This window comes from Hippoglossus hippoglossus, chromosome 4 (genome assembly GCF_009819705.1).
Source record: "Hippoglossus hippoglossus isolate fHipHip1 chromosome 4, fHipHip1.pri, whole genome shotgun sequence".
In the NCBI taxonomy this organism is placed as follows: Eukaryota; Metazoa; Chordata; class Actinopteri; order Pleuronectiformes; family Pleuronectidae; genus Hippoglossus; species Hippoglossus hippoglossus.
In genome coordinates, this window is record NC_047154.1 from 19,070,677 (window position 1) to 19,094,579 (window position 23,903).

The 23,903-nt window shown below is 41.2% G+C and overlaps 2 protein-coding genes across 5 annotated transcripts in view; one reads left to right on the forward strand and one right to left on the reverse strand.

Annotated features, from left to right (window-relative positions):
• Nucleotides 1-583: 583 nt before the first annotated feature.
• Nucleotides 584-7,435, reverse strand: LOC117760262. The gene is made up of 7 exons (XM_034583147.1): nucleotides 7,333-7,435; nucleotides 5,433-5,529; nucleotides 3,876-4,199; nucleotides 3,053-3,202; nucleotides 1,423-1,466; nucleotides 1,164-1,335; nucleotides 584-1,034 (listed from the first exon to the last, which is right to left on the reverse strand). Exons 2-6 carry the CDS (start codon nucleotides 5,500-5,502, stop codon nucleotides 1,183-1,185), a joined length of 741 nt encoding a protein of 246 aa, XP_034439038.1. The 5' UTR covers nucleotides 5,503-5,529; nucleotides 7,333-7,435; the 3' UTR covers nucleotides 584-1,034; nucleotides 1,164-1,182.
• A 5,826-nt stretch (nucleotides 7,436-13,261) lies between these two features.
• The window catches only part of mast3b (microtubule associated serine/threonine kinase 3b), a 35,370-nt gene continuing 24,728 nt past the window's right edge, over nucleotides 13,262-23,903 (forward strand). The window contains exons 1-2 of one of the 4 annotated variants that reach the window (XM_034583127.1): nucleotides 13,262-13,644; nucleotides 16,581-16,670. In XM_034583127.1, coding sequence (XP_034439018.1) covers nucleotides 13,583-13,644; nucleotides 16,581-16,670 — 152 coding nt within the window. In that variant the 5' untranslated portion in view covers nucleotides 13,262-13,582. Of the gene's footprint in view, nucleotides 13,645-16,580; nucleotides 16,671-21,171; nucleotides 21,670-23,903 lie in introns of those variants that run through there. The other 3 variants (XM_034583128.1, XM_034583129.1, XM_034583130.1) reach the window with 3 other exon arrangements.

Genomic DNA, 23,903 nt, shown 5'->3' on the forward strand with positions numbered 1-23,903 from the left:
ATTTAGTGTAATGGTTATGAATAAATATCACTTGGTGGTAATTTCCAAGGGAATTCATTTGTTAAAAAGTTTTTTATAGTCAGCTCGTCATTCTTCCCCTCTCGAAAAATGCCATTTTTTGTTTATCTCTCCCAAAGTTGTCAGTGATGCAGGGAGACTGTGCCTTCACCGGACAAGGCTCACATGTCCCAGGAACGGGTGGACCGAAGAACAAGTTCCCAACTCCATTATTTATTTTTTTAGGAATTTTTTCATTAACGATTCCCTAATTTTTCACTAAGAGCCTTTTTATAGGGTCCCCCCATGATACCTTTTTTTCGTTTTTTGAGACGTTGTATAGGGGAAAATAAAAGAAGAGTACTTCAATTTGCCATGTATTGTTGTACTTTAATATATTTTGATGAGAAGTATTTTTTATCGGGGATATTATATCGGGTAAAATATACCCGACGTTAGTGATGGTGTTACTAATTTTACGTTAGTGTTCTAGGGTTAATCAGTATTTTCATGAAATAAAACTGACTGAATGAATTTGTTTTGGTAGTAATGGTTGAACCCAAAATAGGAAAAGATAAAAAAAAAGTTCAGTCAGACAACTCACGCTTGAAATGTTTATTGCAGCAGAACATAGTTAGTGTTTAGCGTCCAGGCCCTGACTTCATCACTCCCCCAGATATTATTACATAGACATAATGGGAGTGATGAGCAAATATTTATAAACCCCTTGTTGAGCTGCTGGGGTGGGGGGAGGGGCTGAATCAATCGGCAGCAATATGTGACGCAGCAGCAGTAGCGGGGGGGGGGGGGGGGGGGGGGGGCAAGCGAAGGGAGTGATGGGAAATCACTTTGCAGCTTTAACAGGCCGCCAAACCAGGAAGGAGGATTGTGGAGAATTAGGCAAATGACATAATTTGGAGTAGCTCACAAGCTCAACTTGACTTAAATAAAGATGGAATTTGGCGTAAATAAAATGAAACAAGACAAAAAAAAAAATTTTAATATATTCAGCCAATTCTAAAATATGTGCCCCTGAGGAGAACCAATCTTCACCTGCCCTCCTTCCCCCTCAAAACGCCACTGTTTGTAATTTATTGCAATAACAGCATTTGGCTTACAAAGAGTCATCAGACAAACCTGAGACTCAGACTAAGAAAGACCAGCAGGTTTACATTCATCTGTGCGTCACATTCTTCTATTATCTGGGAGATAGCTGACAGCGGCGTACTCTGTATCATCGGGCTTCATGCCCAAAGCTGCAGGAGGTCTTTTGGCAAAGTCCAGGACGCTGTAGATTAGTGAGGGTGGAGGCCCAGTGTTGGACCCAGCAACTGCTTCCTAAAAACACAAGTAGAGTAAAGCTGGAGCGAGTTCTGCACAAATATTTACTTTGACATGTCAGTGGGAAACAACCCCAGTTCTTACCTGCACTGTGGGATTAGAGTTTTGTTGTGGTTGTTGTTGTTTCTCTGTATAAGAAGAAAAAACGTGAGAGATGGGAAATAATCAGCATCAGAAATCATTTTTAATTTTATTTCTGTTTTAAGAGGATTAACCCTTTCCCCAACTTTCAGTGTTGTGCTAAGCTAAGCTAATCAACTCATGACCCCAGTTCAGACTGACGACATGACAGTTCCCCAAATGTGAAGTCAAATCATTTTGATCGCCCCCTGGTGGCTGGCAGCAGTATAGATCATAAATCCCGCCTCCTCCATATTAATAGATGGGACATGGACCAAACTCACAGTTACGTATGTGTCAAATAATTTTTTGCAGTAACAAGTGAATTTCCCCATTGTGGGATCAATGTAAACATCAAATTACACAGACTTTTATGAAATCAAGCCAATAAGCTTATGTTGTGGTTCAAAAATGTGAAATCAAACTTATTATTCTGTTACAGTTTGATTAAATCTGCCTTACGTCTACTTTCAGCTCTCATAAACAGCCGCACCACTTGCAGAAGCTTGTAAAAAACAATCCTCCTTTATAATCTGACTGTGCATGATCGCGGTGCAGGCGAGCGCTGTTTATCTCCACTATCTGTGAGTTTGCTGATGTGTGATATTTTTTTTCAGCTGAAGGCTCATCGGCCTGTGGGAGACGTGCTCTCTGTCGGACCAGGTTAGCACGACACGACACAGGAATACACAGTCAGCAAAAGCCTGCATTTGTATACACGTACGGGAAACTCATCAAATGTGGTTTCTGAGGTCGAGGGGACTTTAGATCAGATATTTCCTAGTCATAATGCTCCTACTCAAACCAGGCAGTGAACACATTTTTCTATTGTCTTCTTTTTCTTTTTCAAGTTTCTCTCCTCCACACATCCTTCAGAGATAGTAGACACTTTTACATGTGCCTGCTCTGGGGGAGAAACGGTGAATCACCCCATGAATCAGATGGATGTGAAACCGCAATTTAGTTTGTATCTTTTTCTGAGCATCTAACCACACAAATGCACATATTTTCCACAGAATAACAATTATTCTTTAGTTTTTAGATAAGACTCATTGTAGCCCTGAGAATGTAACTATCTCTATACTGCATCTGCACTCAAAAGTAATTATGCCTTATGTGTTTAAATTACATATTATGTTGAGTCAGTGTGAACAAATCTGAGTGATTTAAATAAAAAGTTAAGCATATACATGAATATATACATTAAATATTGTCAACTATTGTCACTATTAATTTAATCCAATCACTAATATGTATTTAATATATATATATAGTCACCATTTTAGGCATAATACATTTTTGAGTCTGGTTTCAAAGTAGTTTCATTCAATAACACAAACACAACCTTGGATTGTATCATGTCAAACATTAACACTATGTTTTTGGTATTTCTGACACTTATTTACAACGTGAGATTAGGTTTCATTAAATTAATCTAAATTACCACCAACCAATAGGTGGTGTAAATCAATATCGAGAGTGATATTCTGACAAAGCACAATATCCCAGAGAACTATGATATAATCAGTTATGTCAGACAAGTAAGACAAACACAAATGAGACGATTCTATTCGGATGGTGAGCAGTAAACTACCTTTGGTTCTCACTAGACACCAGATCAGCAGTGGAAGTACTGCAGCCAGCAGCACGACAGGAGCCACAAGGACGGGGGCGAGGTAAGAGGAAAAGGGACCGGAGCTTCCTGGGTTCTCGGTTGTTGTTGCGTTAATCGGCCGTGGAGAAACTGTGGGAAATGAAGGGAAATAATGAAAATACATACTCATGTCTTTGTGTAGAAATATAATCTCTTGAAATGTCTACAGCAAACGGTGCAGTGACAAATTAAGGCCACAATTTAACTGTAGATCATTTTTTAAATGACAAAGTGGTCCGTGAAGAAACACTTTGACTCATTTGCAGACATATGAGTCTTTAACCAGCAGCGACACTAATAAAAAGAAATATTTGTTCGCATGCAGGATCACTTCGTTGGTTTTGGTCTTTTTTTGCCGTATTGGTTTTAATTAGACAAATGTAGAGTGTGACCATGCTTATCCTTTACAAGATATAATGGCATGATCTGGTCAGTCATTGTAGGTTCGGGAAAATATTCACCGGTGTTAGGGGACATTTCCTTCTGTTTACATATGGTGATGGGTAACTGTGCAAACTGCAGTAAATGAGAGTGAGGTTGTTAATCTGAAATAATTGTAAAATAAAGCTGAATTTAGTAAATGTAGGTAGTGTTTGATTTTTAATATGCATTATTATTATTATTATTATTATTAGTAGTAGTAGTAGTAGTACTAGTAGTATTTCAGTCTATATGCTGCACATCACAGACTGACAGTGTCCTCCTCCTTATATTGATCTATATTGGTGTAATTTCTTGTGAGATAATGCTAAGGTCATTTTACCTGTGACGCTTCTGTTCCCATCTTGGACGGACAGCTGCACCTTGTTACTTTCTCTGGGGGGTCCAGACTCAGGGAACAAGCTGACCCAATACATTTCACTGTCATTCTGTTTAAGCTTTTTAATGTGGTACAGAACAGAAGTGTTTTGGCAAATGGTAAAAACACCCAAGTTGCCTTTGTACTTGTGCTCTGCAATCTTTTTCTGGCCTGTTATGTAAACTGCAAAATGACTGTTCTCATTAATGACAGTGTCATTAAATCTAAAATGGAAGGTGAAGCTGCTGCCCAGGGTCCCGGTGAACTCGACCGGTGCTTGACTGGGGCCTGTGTGAGGACAAAACCAGAGATGAGTGTGAGTGGGTGGACGCAGGGAACAGTAGCTATACTTTCCATGAAGGCGAAAGCAACTTAAAAAACAAGTAAACCACAGTGGCAGAACCCCGACTGTGTGGCCGTTGCTCTCTGACTGTGTGTGTCTGTCCAGGCTCCAGAAACTGCACTCTTCTTATTCTGTCGGCTTTACAAACGCTTCATTGCACGTACAACACTCTCTGCCACAGAAAAACATTCGAAAGCCACTGTTAGCTTTGGCTAAAACTACATTTATTGAGCGATTTTTTTTCCCCTCACCAAAATGTCCACTTCAATGAAGAACATCTGAATTATTCAGTTTGATATCAACTGTCTGAATCAGGAAGCAGCGGAATTCATCGTGATGGGGCTTAAACGTTTTTGTAATAAATCTAAATGTATCTAATATGAATATTGGCTGGATGTAGAGACAGCTTCTGTAGCTAAACAGATATAAATCCCATCTCTATGAGATTTCACCCATAAATGATACGATTGAAAAATCCTTTCCCTTGAACTCCTGTGAGGAGCAGATCAAACTCTCAGTTTCCATAATTTCTTGACTCAGCCTGAAAAAATGGAAACCCTTTATTTTCTAACTAGTGTCAATGTGTTTCTACCGCATGTGAGGACATATGCCATCGGTGTCAGAATGTTCTGTTTAAGTACGTTATTTATTAGTAGTAGACTCTGTCTGAAAACTAACAATAAAACCTTTTCTGGACACGTTTTTTCGTGGATAGCATTGGCCAATGTGTTGGTATAGTTTTACATGCATTGTCTCAAAGGGCATAAATGGAAATATTGGTCAGTTCTGAAACATCCTCCATTATCTAAAACCAAGTCCAGTTTCCCTTCATTCAACTCTTCTTGAATCACAAGATTAAAGTTTCCTTAAGGTAAAACTCAGATTTATCTCAAACACAAACATGTAATAGTTTTATTAAGATCTCTGCTTACACATTATTGTATATTTACATTAGTGCACATTTCTTTTATTATATTAGTTTTTAGCAGTAGCAAAACAACAGACATCGTTCAAAAGACTATGCGACAACAACATATTAGTGGAATGATAACCTGTGTTTTCAAAACAGGCACTATGATTGTAATAGAATAAAGAAATACAAAAATGGGTTTTGACAAAACGGTATAAATGGTTAAAAAACGTTCAGACAGTAAAACATCAGTGATGAAGAAGCTTACCGTTGAGCACCATGTGAGCTGTGGCGAGCAGAACTAACCCGATTGGCCTCCTGACGATGTTGTCGACCATGGTGGAAGAAATGCTTCTCTTACAGGCCTGCTGAGGTGGCCCGCGAGTCTTTGGTCTTACAGATTTCTTTTTTTAATGTTTGTTGGATCCTTTCGATTATTTAGCTAGTTAGTGTGTGTCTGCCTGTCAGGAGGAAACTGTCGACAGGAACTTGCGCTATCACAGATTTATACCCACAGCATCACAGGCGCCTCCTGTAACGGAAGACTTAAAAGAAGTTCATGGACATGTGGGGCAGACGGTGGAGAAGTCGGTCGAGGAGGCTTTCACCCACATGCCGTCTGCAAATCGAGGAAGTGAGAATAGTTTCCTTCATATTTTGAGATAAAATTTTTACCAGCAGAAAGAAATCGTCTAACTCAGCATACAGCAGATATGGGATTGGATGTGTCCTGATATAAAGCTTGTATATACTATCGTTTCTTTTTTCCCAAAATACAAGCTGGTGAGTTGCAGCTGTTCTTGCTGTTCACCAGTAAAGTCAAATGGCTGTATCCTGTTTTTGTTTTGAAATGAAACTTCAAATGCACAAGAAAGCCCCATGTTTCTATTTTTAGATAGAGTTTTGGTTTTGTATTCATCTTTGAGAGTCAGCCACGTGAACATGATTTTATTAGTGTTCATCGAAGTCAAGTCAGGTTAAACTTAACGATAATACGATTTTTTTTTAATCACATAAATTCAGCGACAACTTGGCGTTCAAGAAATAAAGTCCCTGCTAAATGGACTGTAAGTAAATACTGCTTTTTTGTCCAATTGATCACACAAGGCGCTTGATGGACGACACGTCTCCACTTCCACCACTATCTAGAAATGAAATACCAGAATATGAACGCTGCCGTCTTGCACATTTGGAGCCAGAGTCAGCCCAGTAGCGATCATGGGATAAAGCCGATAAAGTCGCGAGGTCACACCGACAAACTCGCTCGACCAATCGTGAGTCAGTCTCAGCTGCTAATCACGATGTTTCGCCTTGTTTTTTGGTAGCATCGAATAACTAATTAAAACCAAACTTACCACAAACATTAACACAAGAACATTCATCAGTGTGATAAGAACTACCCAAAATTACAGAAACCATCTTTGAGAAAAATGTATTTGACTTTGTAGTTTGGTTCATGTCCCATCTGCTAACATGGAGGAGACATGATGTATGACCTATACTGCAACTAGCCACCAGTTTACTTTTGGGGAGAGGTCATGTCGTCCATCTTTATATACAATCTGTGCAATTTACAATACAAGTCACATCAACTGTGTATATGCAACATCTCTTCATATTACACAACATTCAGAAACTGTGATTTGTCCAGGGACACTTGGTGGCCGTTGCTCTCTGACTGTGTGTGTCTGTCCAGGCTCCAGAAACTGCACTCTACTTATTGTGTCGGCTTTACAAACGCTTCATTGCACGTACAACACTCTCTGCCACAGAAAAACATTCGAAAGCCACTCGTAGCTTTGGCTAAAACTGAATTTATTGAGCGATTTTTTTTTTCCCACCAAACTGTCCACTTTAATGAAGAACATCTGTATTATTCAGTTTGATTTCAACATCTGAATGAGGAAGCAGCTGAATTCATCACGATGGGGCTTAAAAGTTTTTGTAATAAATCTAAATGTATCTAATATGAATATTGGCTGGATGTAGAGACAGCTTCTGTAGCTAAACAGAGATAAATCCCATCTCTATGAGATTTCACCCATAAATGATTCGATTGAAAAATCCTTTCCCTTGAACTCCTGTGAGGAGCAGATCAAACTCTCAGTTTCCATAATTTCTTGACTCAGCCTGCCGACCATGGTGGAAGAAATGCTTCGCTTACAGGCCTGCTGAGGTGGCCCTCGAGTCTTTGGTCTTACAGATTTCTTTTTTTAATGTTTGTTGGATCCTTTCGATTATTTAGCTAGTTAGTGTGTGTCTGTCTGTCAGGAGGAAACTGTCGACAGGAACTTGCGCTATAACGGAAGACTTAAAAGAAGTTCATGGACATGTGGGGCAGACGGTGGAGAAGTCGGTCGAGGAGGCTTTCACCCACATGCCATCTGCAAATCGAGGAAGTGAGAATAGTTTCCTTCATATTTTGAGATAAAATTTTACTAGCAGGAAGAAATCGCCTAACTCAGCATACAGCAGATATGGGATTGGATGTGTCCTGATATAAAGCTTGTATATACTATCGTTTCTTTTTTCCCAAAATACAAGCTGGTGAGTTGCAGCTGTTCTTGCTGTTCACCAGTAAAGTCAAATGGCTGTATCCTGTTTTTGTCTTGAAATGAAACTTCAAATTGCACAAGAAAGCCCTATGTTTCTATTTTTAGATAGAGTTTTGTCTTCATCTTTGAGAGTCAGCCACGTGAACACGATTTTATTAGTGTTCATCGAAGTCAAGTCAGGTTAAACTTAACCCGACAAACTCGCTCGACCAATCGTGAGTCAGTCTCAGCTGTTAATCACGATGTTTTGCCTTGTTTTTTTGTAGCATCGAATAACTAATTAAAACCAAACTTACCACAAAAATTAACACAAGAACATACATCAGTGTGATAAGAACTACCCAAAATTACAGAAACCATCTTTGAGAAAAATGTATTTGACTTTGTAGTTTGGTTCATGTCCCATCTGCTAACATGGAGGAGACATGATTTATGACCTATACTGCAACTAGCCACCAGTTCACTTTTGGGGAGAGGTTATGTCGTCCATCTTTATATACAGTCTGTGCAATTTGCAATACAAGTCACATCAACTGTGTATATGCAACATCTCTTCATATTACACAACATTCAGACATTGTGATTTGTCCAGGGACACTTGGGAGCCAGGTATCAAACCACCGACCCTCTGGTTAGTGGACCAGTAGTCCACAGGTATAATTCATGGACGCAATACTTTTATAAGTGAAACCAAATAAATGGTCACAGAGACGGTTGAGCTTTAATTCAGGTTTTAGTGATTAAATTCTTATTTCAATGAGTTTCTTCATAAACTGTGTGACTTTAATATCAGCAAAACATAAACACACGGATTCTTACAAACTGTTTTGTGTTCAACAAAAATAATCAGCCCAAAGTAAAGACTCAAAATATTAACTTCAGATATTACTATGCTAATAACGGTATTGGTATATATAAAAAAAAAAACATATAATACACACACACACACACACACACACACACACACACACTGCAACACTTTAACCACACCAGAGGAAGTTGGTGTATAAGTTAAGGATGAAACACTGCAGTTTGCAGCTCTGGGGGGATTTGGTTGGTTGGATGTTTGGTTTCAGTGGTTAACGGAGGTGGTCGTCCGCTCGCAGCTCCTGTTCTCAGTCTTCCCCGAGAAAACCCACCAGACAGTGCAGAGGAAGACCCCGTATCCAAAAGCATTAAAGCAGATGACTCAGGGCCTTCAACGATTCACCTTCTGTAAATCACAGCTAGACGTCTGGAGTTGAATGTGTTTCCAAATGCAGCAAACTGCTGTTTACCTGAAAACCCTAAGAGACTAATGAATTTTCAGTTTTGTAAATCCCGTGGTTACTTACTTACACAAATGGCAACAAAATGACACAAAGAGACACAAAATAACTACAATAACAAAATGACCACACAGTCAACTCGTACATTACATTCAATAGAGATGTTGTGATTATTCATTAGTGTATTTCCACGCCATCTTGTGGACTGAGCCGCGTGAAGCAAACCACTTGCAGAGCCTCAGACACGTGACACACACGCACCTCCATATCTTGTTCTCCCTCACACTCACACAAACACGCTGATACACACACACTAACCCTGTGGTGTTATTTTCATTTCCTGTGTCACAGTTTAGTATAAAACGACTTCCTCTGTGTCTGTGCATACAAACTGTGTTATACTGTATATAAGGTTGTCATCCTTTTGTGTATATGTTTTGTTTTTTACTTTCAACAGGCTGGACTTGTCGTGCTTTTGGTGCTTTTGTCATGGTCAATGAAGAAGTAAACCAAGGCCTCAGAAACCAGAAATTGTTTGTGTATGTGTGTGTGTGTGTGTGCGTGTGTGTGTGTGTGTTTGTGTGTGCGGGTGGGTGTGGAAAACAACATGCTTTCATGCACAGGTGACGGGGTCGACTGTGGAAGACAATGGCATTCGACACGTTACTGCACTGTTTGTGTGTTACACATACCCTGTTTCTATACTCTATTTCCATTTGGTGAGAGTTATCAGCTCAGTGAGCTGCTGCTGTTACGTACTGTGCACAGTCTCAGTTTCCATTCACCAGCCTCCTCTGCTCCTCTCCGCCCGTGCAGCAGCACCGACCGAAACAACCACATATTTCTCACGTTTTCCTTTCTGACAGTGACTTCTGCTTGAGTCCTCTCACTTGTTACTGAAGCGTCGGTGGGGGACATTTTGGGTGTGTGTGTGAGCCTCGATCTACAAGCTACTTTTATCCAAAAACACTCCACTCTACATCTTATTTACTGTGATGTAGCACACACACATTTTTACTGTGTTGTTCCCCAGCTATTTCTTTTGTATCAGAAATAAGGTGTTTACACTTTGCAACCATTTGCTGGGATCTCCACGGTTGTATAGGCAATTCACTTTTTATTTTTACACACAGCAGAGGAGACAAAACAAAGCGTGATGGAATGTTAAACACCGTCCTGCTTACTGGTGGTGGATTGAATCTGCCATTTGCTGATGTGTTGAAACGACGCTTAGGCTGAAGCCTCATCTTACACAGCAGAGATCGAAGGAAGCACACGGCCTGATGGGAAGGGAAGAGCAGGAAAGCCCCCGTTGCCATGGCAACTGAGACACTGACTCTCCTTTTAAAAGCTGCTCCAACAAAACAATTACCGAGCAATCAGGAGCAGGAATCCCCCTGAGGAGGCTGTATTTTCCTATAGGACTGATTATGACTTTCTGTGCAGACTAATATAATCTGCATTGGTTCACTACCACAGTGCAGTTGTTCAGAATAAAATATTAGAGAAATTTAGAAAGTCACACAATACAAATCACTATTACTGCAACCACTACCAAAGTGTGTATTTGTGTGTGTGTGTGTGTGTGTGTGTGTGTGTGTGTGTGTGTGTGTGTGTGTGTGTGTGCGTGTGCGTGTGCGTGTGTGTGTGTGTGTGTGTGTGTGTGTGTGTGTGTGTGTGTGTGTGTGCGTGTGTGTGTGTGTGTGTGTGTGTGTGTGTGTGTGTGTGTGTGTGTGTGTGTGTGTGTGTGTGTGTGTGTGTGTGTGTGTTTGTAAAAACCTACTGGTTGATAACTGTTGTACTTGTGTCGGCCTAATGTTCATAGCAACCAGGCAAACCATCACAAGCTCCCTAGCAACCAGGAAGACACTGGTGTCAGTGCAGTCACCGGTTGCCATTGGAGATGCAGGCATTCCATAGAAACCAAGGTGCAAACACACACATGAAAAAAAAACACACACACATAGCTTATGGACTGGATTGGTCACAAATTGACTTTCAAGTATGCAATTATCATATACACACACACAGACACACACACACACACAGGCTTACCCTGCAGTATAAGTAGGCTGCAAGATAATTGACTTTCAAGCACGCACTTGCAAACACACACATGCAACCACACACAAACACACTCCTACACGCGCATGGGAAGTCTACTTTCAAGCATGCCGCACAAACGTGTCAAAACCACATGTCTGCACGTGCTGGCACATTCTCCGGCTTACACTGCAGATGCTCCTTTAGGTGAGATAAACATGGTGCACACACACACACGCGCGGTCATGTCTCCATGACTTTAGAGGACCTTTGTGTAACCCTTATGACCCAAACCTTATCGTAAAACCTTTTTCTCACCTTGAAATTAAACGATATGGAGACCTGCTCTTTGCCCCCCTCGAGGAAGACAAGTCCCTTTAATGGGAATTTGTCAGCAGATTCAGGTCCAAAAAACACGGTTAATACTTTTACCTCAGTGAGGTCATTGGCATAAAGCATCCCCTAACCACTTATCTTAACCTTAACCACACAGCAACAAGTCCAGTCCCACAGAGTTGATTTTACCCCTTTTTGAGGGTTTTTATAGCTCCACACTTTCCAGAGTTAAATTGACATTTTCAAAATCGTTAAACATTTAACACTGTGCCAGAGCTCCTGTTAAAATAACACTTTAGACTAATAACAGTGCAGTGGGTATAGTGCTGGTTTCACTCCCTAAAGTGTGAAGCTGTCTACACGGGAAAAAATTATAAAATGAATCACAAGGATGAATTCCAAAAAACTAAATCATTTTCAAAGACATTTATTTTTGCATTTTCACAGTTGTATAAAAACGTATGTTGCATGCACTAATTTTTAGTCTTCAGTCCTGGTGGTGGAGGAAGCAGATCTATCAGAGACCACAGGGAGGCCATTTCTTGGTCGGAGGCTGCCGACAAAGAGTCACAAGAATTAACTGAAAACTCTTCAGATTTAAAACTGTTCGAGTGATGAGAACACGGCAGCATATTGTTCATAATTATCCCAAAAATCAGGGACTTAAACAGATTTAGCTCCCAACATCATGAGTAATATCTGGAGCCCACACACACACAGTCGTGTCTCCAAGACTTCAGAGGATATGACGCTGAGTTACATTGATTTCCTGGACCCTTACTCCAACCTTAATCATGGTAACAATTCTTACTTGACCCTTAAACTTATCTTAACCGAAACCTAATCCTGAACCTAAACCTTAAAACATGTCTGCACCTTAAAATGAAATGATGTACGGGACTTACTTTTTAGGTCCTCACAACATAAGTAATAGCAGGACCACACACACACACGCACACACGCACACACGCACGCACACACACACACACACACACACACACACACACACACACACAAACACACACACACACACACACACACACACACACACACACACACACACACACACACACACACACACACACACACACACTAGCCCCTTACCCTAACCTTAATCAGCCAAACTAAATGCCCAGCCCTAAAACCAAGTCTAAAAGGTCCAGTGTGTACGATTTAGGTGAAAGGGATCTATCGGTAGAAATTGAATATAAAATAATCCTAGTGATCTTTTCACCAGTGTGTTTCATCTCAATCGTACGAATTGTTGTTTTCTTTACCCTTTATATTTACATCAGGAGAGGGTCCTCTCTACGGAGGCTGCCATGTTTTGTATAGTCCTCCAGACTGGACAAACTAAACACCTTTTGAGTTTCTATGACAACTGAAGTCTTCCACAGGTTTTCTCTCATGTTTGGAAGGGGAGGGTGAGATCAGGGGTATTCAGCTGCAACATGCAACTTCACCACTAGATGTCGCTAAATCGTACACACTGAACAGAGTGAGAAACGCATCCAGTGTGGCAGCTGTCACCGGTGGAGGTATTCCCCAGCCTCATCACCACCAGCAGCAGCCTGTTCACTCCTCGGCTGCTGGCTTTTGTTCCAGTGCGCACAGAGAGAGACTGGATCGGTTAGCACGAAGCACGAAGCACGAAAAACACACTGCGAACTTATATTTTCACGTCGTGACACGAAATGGGAAGAGAAACACGAAAATCACCAGCCACAACAATCCACATTTCTGTTCACACGCGTAATGTGGATCACATCCACGCTCCAACCCCCCCAGTCCTCACCCAAACTCACCTCTACTCACTGTCATCCCCCCCCCCCCCCCCACTTCTCCCTCCCTCCCTCGCTCCCCACCAGTCACATGGAGGTTCGCGGTGACCCGTCGCTCCCTCCAGTTCCGTGGCAGTCGCTGTTCAGTGCGCATTGGGGACGGGCGAGGAGCGGAGCGCGCAGAACCGCCGGGGCGCGTCATTTATTATTATTTATCTCGACTTGTTTATTGTAGCGTGTTTATTCCATCTAGGGGATAGTAAACAAAAAAGGATCCCCTGGAATCTGCTGAAGCCGCCGGTAAAGGATACGCACACACAGCCGGTTGAACGGGTTATTTTTAGTCACCCACCGCGGCGATGAGTGGCTCGGTTCCGGCTGTGAGAGGAGAGGTGCAGCGCTGAGCGAAGCCCCCGCCGCCCGGCAGCCTGGTGCATGTGTTCGGGGAGAATGAAGTCCAGGCGAGACAAGCTGAAGATCCCCTCTCTGACTCTGGAGTAAGTTTGACTGTTTGTTTTTCTAATCATCTGCAGCAGATGTGAAAGCGCAGGCTGCCATGTGAGACTGTTGTTTTGTAAAGTTGAGTTGTTTATGTGGCCATGTTTATACCTCCTGTCTCTTTTTTAATATTCATACATAGTTCAGAGCCACTGTCATCCATTAATCTTTGAGACCAGAGCTGCCAACTGATGGAAAAGCAAATAATCCCTCAGGTTGATGACATTTGAGGCTTCATTGTCTAGTCAAGCAGCCTCAGTTTACTCTTCTATGTGTCTGGCCAGAAGCCTGTTGCTTAACAATTGGCATGTTTTCCTGCCTATTAATCTGTAAACACTGATTGTAGACTCCAGCTGTCGTGGCCTTGAGCTGCAACTGTGTTTGCACAATTCACTGGTTAAACTTGTAAAAACCAAACAACAGGAAACTTAAGGACTTTGAGTAAATTTTAGTTTAAAGCTCAGGCTTCAAAAATAAGCAGCTTTGCAGAGTTTAATCAAACCAACCGTCGCACTTCTAGTACAGCTCATGCATCAGTGGGAATACTGTCGTGATGATGATGTGTTGTGTTCCTCCAGCCCTTTTGTCTTCTCGCTCCACGATTCCTGCATGAATCACATGCACACCCTCACAAAACAAACACACACAAAATGCCTTTCACTCTTTAAAGGAGCATTTTTTTTACATTATGTCCTTAGAAATGCTCATTTCTGATTCCCGTCTCCACCAAACGACATGGCTTCAGTTTTATATCCGCCCACTCATCAAGCCCCTAGAGGGAATGCTTTTTTTAAAATTTTGTTGGGGAGGGAGGGGGGAAGTACTTGCTGCCCACTATAGATGCTGATCCATAAGGCGTAGGAGCTCCCCGCTCACATCCCCATCCTCTGATCCATCCATCTGCCTCCACCGTGGATCATCTCAGCAGAGCGTGCACTTGTTTTCATTTTAAGGCGTTTATTTGCTCCTGCTCCAAGATACAGAGGAGGGTTCAGGTTAAGACTCAGCCAGCAGGGACGGGTTCATGGTCTTACTGGCTGTTGATGGATGCATCGCTTCAGACGCTCATTTGTCTCAACCCAACCTGTGATGTTTAGCTTTTCTGGATTGACTCTTAAACCACCAGCAGAGACTAAATGATAAGCATACCACAATGTTGTTGAGACACAGCCTTATTTATTGCAGATCATTATTATTCATGTACATAAACCTCAGAAAATATGCTTTGAACATCAAATTTCCTATTTTTAAGTTTAAGCCCTTTTTTATTTTATGGACAATATGAAGGACAGTAATATGACTAAAATATGCTGGAATAAAACAATGCTTTTCAATAAAAAAGAAATTTGGACATGATTGTTATTTTTGCAGTAAAGACAATCCTGCTGCCATTTTGCTATCTCAGGGCTGTAGAGCTGCCGTCGCACTTAGTGTCATGTCTCCGTGAATGACCTTAACATCTGAGCAATTCACAAATTCAGTGTGAATGTCGTCCATGAGTCAGTCTGAGATTTTCTACTTAGTTTACACTAGTGGACAACAGTGTCTGTGAGGTGCTGTCAGAATAAAAATGTAAAATAGAAACGACGACAGGACAATAACTCACTCAAGCAACACATGGGGGGGGGGGGGGGCTCTGTGTTTTGAGGAATCTGAAATTCAACGTGCTGAGCTGCATGTGTTGTGTAATTATGAGCCCACACTACTTAACGAGGAGACTCTGGTCAAGGAATGGTTTTCCCTACCATCCTCCCTGCATTACTATGACAACACGTTCATTAGTGTGTGTTTAGCATTGCGATGCCTCCACAGCGCTGAGACAATAGCAGCACTGTGGTGCCCACAAGGCAGAGCTTACAGTTGAGCAGGAGAATCAGTAGAAAACCGCTTCAGTGCTGGGTCAGCGTCACAGATGTAGACCTCAGGATGGCTGAGCAGGCAGGTTTTAATGCAACAAAAGAAATGGTGTGTTAAGATGAGAGATGGTAGAAATGTGTATTTTAAAAAGTAAAGGTTCAGGATTTTGTGTGTACAGGAAAACAAATGTTTGTATTTTACGGAGGACAAAGAGTGTCGTAGAACTAGTATATGATAGTTATGACTAATTACTTTACAAATTAATTAATTAATTTATAAATAAATCAACTAAGTTACAGTTTAAGTCATCACACTGAAAAAAGGGATTATAAAAATAATATACAAATAAATAAATATAAATAATAAAAATATAAATAAGTGGGTTTAAAAGCCAATGTAAAAACAGTGAATAAGAACATATTTTAAACAGATATTTATGAATTTCTAAATAAACTAACTGGAATAATAAATTCTATTAAGAATAAGAATATTAATCAGGTATTTCAAAGAGTGATTTCCTCTCAACTTCATTTTGCGCTGTTGTTTCCTGCTGCTTTTTCTTTTCTATTTTTTATTATTATTTCTGTGACACTCGTGGTCCTCCATAAAAGCGAGTTTTTCCTTCATCAATCAATTAATTAAAGAACGTAGAGGTTGTAAATTTTCTTGTGAAGTCAAGCTCATGTCAACACAGCATGTCGTCACATGACAGAGGCTGCAGTCATTATTAGGTGTTCATTAAACATGTGCTGGATGATAAAACTTCCTGCCTGGTATGTTGACCCCTAGCTGTCGACTTCCTGTGGTGTACAAGCTCAAGAGAGTGTACATGTTCCCCATTAGGTTGCATCCAAACCTCCCTGAATCAACAGTACGAACAGATGAGAGGCGTCAGTAGCATCCCCCTGCCGACAGACGCCAAGTGTCTGTCACCCTCAGCTGGGGGACGTCATCCAATGAGGGGCAGACATCGACCTCTTACCCGCGACAATAGCTTTTCCGCCGACGGCTGACAGACGCGGCACGCTGAGGTGCTGAGTCATGGCACTAATTCATGCGTACATTTCTTTCCTTACAGTTTGTCACCCACTTGCCAGAGCCCCACCCTCCTGAGCCCATGCAGCCCCTGCAGCCCCTGCAGCCCCTTGCAGACCCTTCATCCCTGGAGGTAAGGCAAACAGGTCACGCACAGATAAAAGCAACATCATTTAGCCGGTTCAACACAAAACGAATAATTAGCTGATCCACATAATAGGTGTCATTTGTAGACAAAGCTTGATTATTCCTCTGGGCCATAGAGCGCCACAAAAACTCTTCAGCGATCAACAGTGTTGCACCATGTAACAAGTCCTTTCATTAGCATGTACATGGGCCCCAATGTCCCCAAAGATTACATAATACACTGAAGTATATAAACGCTACAGCGCCCATATATTTTTGTGTAGTATTCAGTCTTGTTTAAAAGTGTAAATATATATAATTGTGGTCTTCTTTTTTGTTAAAATTAGAGTAGCTCTCAGTAGAATGTGAACCTCCACCAAGGCACAACAGTCCCCTTCAATTCAATCAAGCTGCACCACTTTGACATTCAAAGTTCAGTCTTTGAAACAGTAGTTGACAAATATTCTCACCCCGAGATCTGTTTAGCGGCTGTTCTGCTGTTGTTTTAGGTTCAAGGTTTCTTTTTAGGTTTGGTTTTTATTTCATGTTTAAAATAAAAATATCTATATAAGCAAGCAAGTAAGAAAAAGGCACAGCAAACCAGTGACTTTCAACAGCAACTGTTCAAAATACATAAATCATCTGTGAAAAGGAATAGGAATAATCATATCACATCATATATTTCAATCACAATCTGTATTTGTTTAAACAGACACAACTCAATGGCAACCAAGGATTAACTCATGTGCTTCTATGAAACCATGTTTCAGGTTCACATACACACTTTCACAGGTTGATGGTTGTGATAAATGAAAGCGGTCGGACTTATTATATCAGGCTGTCATAAGTTGGATCAGTATGAAATCAAAAACATGTTCTGCTGTTATCATATTTACGTCCATGTGTTCAAACCATGTTAAAATTTAGAGCAAGCCTAAGTATTATTTCCTGAGTGTCTTTTCCAATGACAGATAATTGTGTCGAAAGTGGGAAATAACTGTAGAGAAAAAAGGAAATACACCGTAAATCGGAGTAGTTTTTTTGTGCGTCTGTATCACCAGTGAAGACCGATCATTTATTAGTTGTCTCTAAGTCTATGTCGGTTGCCTGGCGACGGCGCTGGGTGCTGTGGAGGAAGGCAACACAGAGGCGGCTGCATCCAGCATGTCTCTGGATGTGTGAGCAGTGCGAGGCTGTCGCCGTGCAGTAATGAATCCCGTTTTTCTCCCTTTGACAAATGAGCAAATTTTTACTGGGAATAAACATCGCTGTCTTAACGAGACGCAGTTTTCACACGGCCTTTATCTTGTGCCATGGTACAGCAGGTCGCACGTTTCACCAGCCAGGAAACAAGCTTATCCTCTTGCATCAAATTCTGTCTTTGTATGCAAGTAAATTGCTTCACTGCATCAACGTTTGAGTTCTTGTCTTCAACCTGGAGCAGGATTCATTTTAAGTGCATGATATATTTTGTCATTTTATTGGTATGGCACCTTCACTGCATTATGTAGCAGCTTTGAAACAAATGCAAAATCCTGCAATAATGCAAAGTACAGACAAAAAACATGAGAAAGAGAGCAGTGAATCAAGCACTTGCAACGCTGCTGGTGGAACGTGATACTGGTGACCTCTAAAGTTAGAAGTGCCAGAGGGTAAGAAGACTCCATGTGATATTTCATATTTGAGGCCGAGCTTCCTTGAGGCACAAACAAGTCTCACTGGGGCGGGGTCAGGTAAAGATTTCTCATAGACCACAGCTACAAGACGATCTAGACTAAGGTGGATTTGTTCCGCTCTGGAAATCTGTGTGTTCTTGGAGAATCAAAATGTTTATTTGTGTATCTGAAAAAAAAACCCAACGAGGTTTGTACAGCGATCATTTGATAAAATCGACACCAGTGAATGTTAAATAGAAGAATAAGGCTCATAATAAAAACTAAAACATACCAAATGTGAGAAGTTAAGGACTTTTACAGTCATTCCATTAACATTCAATTACATGATTATCAAAGCGAATAAACAGTTCTCCTCACACTGCAAACACGTCAACTATGACCTATAAACAGTAACTGGTAGAGAGCATAACGTGTTACTTTTGTTTTAAATTATTTTCTAAATATATCTGTGCCAATTCCAAAAGTGAGAGACTTCATCATAAGAATGTTCCCTTTGAAACTTATAAATAATGACCTCTGCATGAAATAACTGGATTTTATCAGATGTTTCCATAGCAGCCAACCAGCTACACTTCTATCTATAATATGAAAAAAAGCCTTTGACCCAGGCTGACCCAAACCCTAACCACTGTTTTAATAAACTTACTAAAAATAAATAAACTTATTATAGTTTAATGTATTTTATGTGATGGGCCACAACTTTTTTACCTAACATCCAGGGAGAGCTAAAACTGTCCCACCTGTGCCTGTGGTCTTTTAAAACCTTCCCTCATTTGATTATTTTATCCACTTAATTATTCATTTATTCTTCTAATGGTGGTATTTGAACAACTTAATTATAGTTTTAATGAGGGACTTTTTAAATGTATTTAACCCCCAATCTAAACCTAACCAGTGCAGAAGTGAAACTAGGTTGAAAAAACTAAACAAAAAGCCACAACCATAAAAATAGACTTGAAAAGAATGTGAATCCAAATAAATAAAATTAGATGTTCTTTAGATTTTGTTTTCTTTTAAAGATTCAGCGTTCACTGTAAACACTGCATAATGTTTTTTCATGTAAAATATGAAATTTAAACACATACATGCTGGGCATTCATCCACTGGAGGTGGTATATGCAGTGGAATGTACCACTGTTTAAAAGTTTGGCTAGAATCCTCCCTTGACCGCACTCCTCATGGTATAATCCAACAACATCTTACGCTGCTTTCAAGTGCCGTAGGAAATTGCCAATGCATCGTGTGAATAAAAGAGGAAAATGTGGAGCCAGTGTTTCTATGGCAATGGGTTTGACTATTTTTACACTTTGACCAAATAGTCAGACAGTTTACCCCCCCCCCCCTCCATATTATAAGCTGTACTAAAAACATGTCCTATCCTAGTTTGCTCTCATTAAATATATATATAAATGTAAAAATTATATATACAAATTATATATATATAAATGTAAAAATGTTACCTTAATGTCTTAACTAGGCATAAAATATTCTAAAGAATCCTCGAAAAATTTGAAACAATTGAACAATAACCCATTGAAGAATATATTGTTAAGTTTAAATAGCGGATTTGACTCCAGCTGCTTCATAACGTCTCTAAATGTGCAGGTGCAGTTATGTGCCTTTATCTTATGCAAAGGTTTTACACACCAATACATGCAAATTAACACGAGTCCTCATCACATTATTAACAGATCATCATTCAACAGAGTTACTACTCATAAAATACAAATTTCCCTGTCAGACACACATCCATTGTTCTCTAGAAGGTGTGATCCATGTTATATGTTTTACTTGTTATTGTTTTAATTTTTTTTCATTTTCACTTCAACATTTTTATCGATTTCTCAGCGAATAGTTTATGGATCTTGATGAAAAAAACCTGTCATGTTTAGGGGATTGATATTTATGAGTGTGTGCAATTTGCAAAAGAATCTGGATCTAGTGAATTTAAATCTGGTTTCATAAGCTCTCTTCTGACATGACCTCCAGAGAATGTCCACACAATTGGAGAGCTGGAGTTTCTCTGCACAGACGCAACAGCAACAAATCCTCCTGCATTATTCAGGCGAGAGATGGAGCAGCAGGCGGAGACAGGAAGTGACATATTAACTCCACTGCAGAGATCACGTGATTTTCTTGACAACACACACTCTTATCGCCACAAACGATATGGACATCTTTTTTCGGTGTCTTCTTCATGTTTGGCTCCACTTTTTTACACTTTTTGTGCCCGTTTGCGTGTTAGACGCGTCATCAACCCCCCACTCGCTCGCTGTCAATCCAGTGGGGGATCCCAGGCTGTGTTCTCATGACCTCCTGCTGACTTTATACTAGGGGGCCAGGTGGAGAAAGTCCACAGATAAGGTTCTCACTCGGACATTTGCGCTCACACATGCACCTCCTCCAGAGAAAGTGCGGAGAATCTCCGGAGTTCAGTGCATGACTGAAAGTAGCTATAGGCTCCTTCGGACATTCTCCGGAGTTTTTTCAAGGAGGTTGGCAGGAGAAAGTCCCGAGGCTCTCAGTGGCATTTTCGTTTTCACATACAGCCCCTCCGGAGAATGTCAGGAGATTCTCCCGAGTTCAGTGCATGTCTGAAAGCAGCAATAAGGAGACTGTTGACGTATATGTTCTCCCTGATTCTAGTTTAGCTTTGGGCTGTTCTTGGGTGGACAAAACAAGACATCAGAAGACGTCACCTTGGACATTTATGGTGGCAAATTCAAATAAAATCAACTGACTTTAACTAATAAAAATGGGCAGCGGCTGCAGCCTCAAACTTGGGTGGACCGTTTGCAGCAGCGTGAAGGCGGATGTAACCAGCAGCACCTGAACGCAGCAGCAGCAGCAGCTTCCTCACTCAGACGCACGCAGCCGGCGGAGGGTTTGTTTTCAAAGTGAAGGAGGCTCCTCAACAAACACGCCGATATGGAGGTGCTGCTGCGGGGAAAGGAGCACGACAGCCGCACGGGGGCCCGGAGGCTGTAACCGGGAGCCACTGGGAGCCACCGGGAGCCACTGGGAGCCACCGGGAGCCACTGGGAGACGGTCGGTGCGAACACAAAAGGAACCGCCGGGAGGGAGAGACGATGGTGGGGAGAGCAGCGGCGGCGGCGGCGGCAGCGGGAAGAGGAGCGGGAGGAGGCGGAGGAGCAGACACGGGTTGTACGTCGACCCCAGCCGCGGGGTTCTGAACATTTCTCCAACTTCCAGACGACGTTATCCGAGGAAAAAAGCCTCCAGCATGTCGGACCCGAGCCACTGGTCCGCGGCGCCGAGCCACAACAAGTCCCACTTTGTCCCCGGGGCTCTGCTAAAGCGCTCAAAGAGGTAGTTATCAAGATGGGAGCCGGCCAGGTCGAGCTGGTTTCTCGGTTTCTCTGGGGTCACTTTGTCTTCAGCGACAGGGAACGTGTCCCAGCTGGTTTTTCATCTGATGCTTTTTAATGGGAGCTTTTCTTTATGTTACAACCAAAAAAACAAGCTAGCGTCACAGAACGCGGCTCCAGCCTTAATCCTGTGCTGGGGCAGTTTAAAGCAGGGTTTTGTGTTTATACCCTTTTTATATAGATGGTTTATACAGATCATCGAAAGCCTCCAATATCCTGAGCTCACAACAGTTGCTTTAAAAATTCATATTCTCGAATGAAATTTGTCTGCAGCAGGTTATGTGAAGCCAAAGCCAGTTTTACGGTTCATGCATGAAACCTCTGGATCTTCCCGTGCAAGTTATATAAATACACACTGAAGGTCTTTTTTTTTATGTGAGGATACTTTTCTAGTTGTACTGGTATGTAAACCCAGTTCACACACAGCTGGTCAAACATCATGGGAAGCCACCACTACACTCTACTGACGATATTAGCTCCAAAAATGTGATATTCTCAAATGAAATTACTCAAAAAAAAAAGCCAGATGCAATGTGTGCGGAAATTGTACTGGCGTGTTTAAAACCCAGACGTTTGTGTTTGTACACAGCTTTTATAACATCATTGAAAGCAACCACTAAGTTTTACTGACAATATTTACTCTAAAAGTTGCTATTCACAAAGGAAATGCGACAAATATCAGGTTTTCTTTGGTTATTTGAAGCCAAAGCCAGTTTTACAGTTGGCACGTAAAAAACCAGTGGATCTTCCAATGCAAATTAAATAGATCCACACAGAAGTCTTTTAATGAATGAATTTGTTTTTATTTTCTAAAAAGGTATACTCGTAAATCAAATGATGCAAATATCACGTGCACTTTTCTTTGGCCAGTTTACAGTGGATCTTTCAATGCGACTGCTACTTCCCCGTTTGGTAATTGCAAGTTGGTTGTACTGGTGTGTGATGGAGGCTGGAGCTCTGCCATGTTGAAGATAATGACCTGCAGCTTTTAACTGCCTCATGCAGAGTTGACCCTGAGCTGGACTGCAGGCCTGGCTATTGTGGGTTATGGCTGCAAGAAACAGTTGCTGTTAATTGGAATTATTTGATATATTGTCAGGCTTTAAAATGTCTGAAAATAATGAAAAATACTCATCTCAGTTTCCTATAGAGCCGCTTTCATGTCTTCAGAAATGTGCATTTATCTCATCAACAGTCCAAAACAGCAAAATACTCAAATTTACTGTCATACAAAACAGAAAACAGCAGCAAAGGGCCACTTTCAAATGACTGGAAACAGCTGCAAATACTGATGGTTTAATCGTATCCCCCCCTGATAAAGTTCTTGATTCATTTTAGGTTTATAAAACGTCAGGAAAGTGTTCATCACAATTCCTTATAGGCCTCAGGTGGCTTCTTCACGTTGCCCCAAAGATTTTTGAAGATATATTATTTTTTACCACCACTGTGAGCTGTTCACCCTGGTGTCACAGCCAAAGCTGCTCATTTGAATGTTAATGGGCAAAGTTTGCCCATTCTTTTCAAGACAGGATTATTTAGCACTCCCTTTACTTACACACACACACACACACACACACACACACACACACACACACACACACACACACACACATCCCAGAGTTGTGGACATCTGTGGCTCAAGCTGGGCCTGCTGTTGCTGTCCGTACACACACTCCCTCCAGCTTTGTGTGTGTGTTGACAGGAGGTTTCCTCTTAGTGTTTTTAACCATCATCGTCTTCTCTCTTCATCTGACATGGCCGCCGCGTTGGTGTGTCATGCATTTGCCTGCAGATTAGAGTTGTAGTTACGTAAACATTTCTCAACGCAGTGCCGCTCCGAAGGCGGAAATAATCTCATCCGTTAAATCTCAGTGGGAAGAGACGATGAGCTCTCAGTTCTTCTAGTTAAGAATCATAAGCCTCATGTGCACTCGACTGTAAAGAGCAGAAAGTGCTGTTGATAACGTCTTTCCTTTAGTGACACAATGGTTTCTCTGGGTTGCTCCAGATGTGAATACGACAATGAGAGTCACAGATGTAACTATGGATTCTGGGTCTGCAGCAATTTGACACTGACTATGTTTAGATGGACACCTTTTTTTTTATTATTAACCCATTTAGCCAATAATCTGAATGAGGTACTGCCATGTAAACATCATTTTCTGATTACTTTCA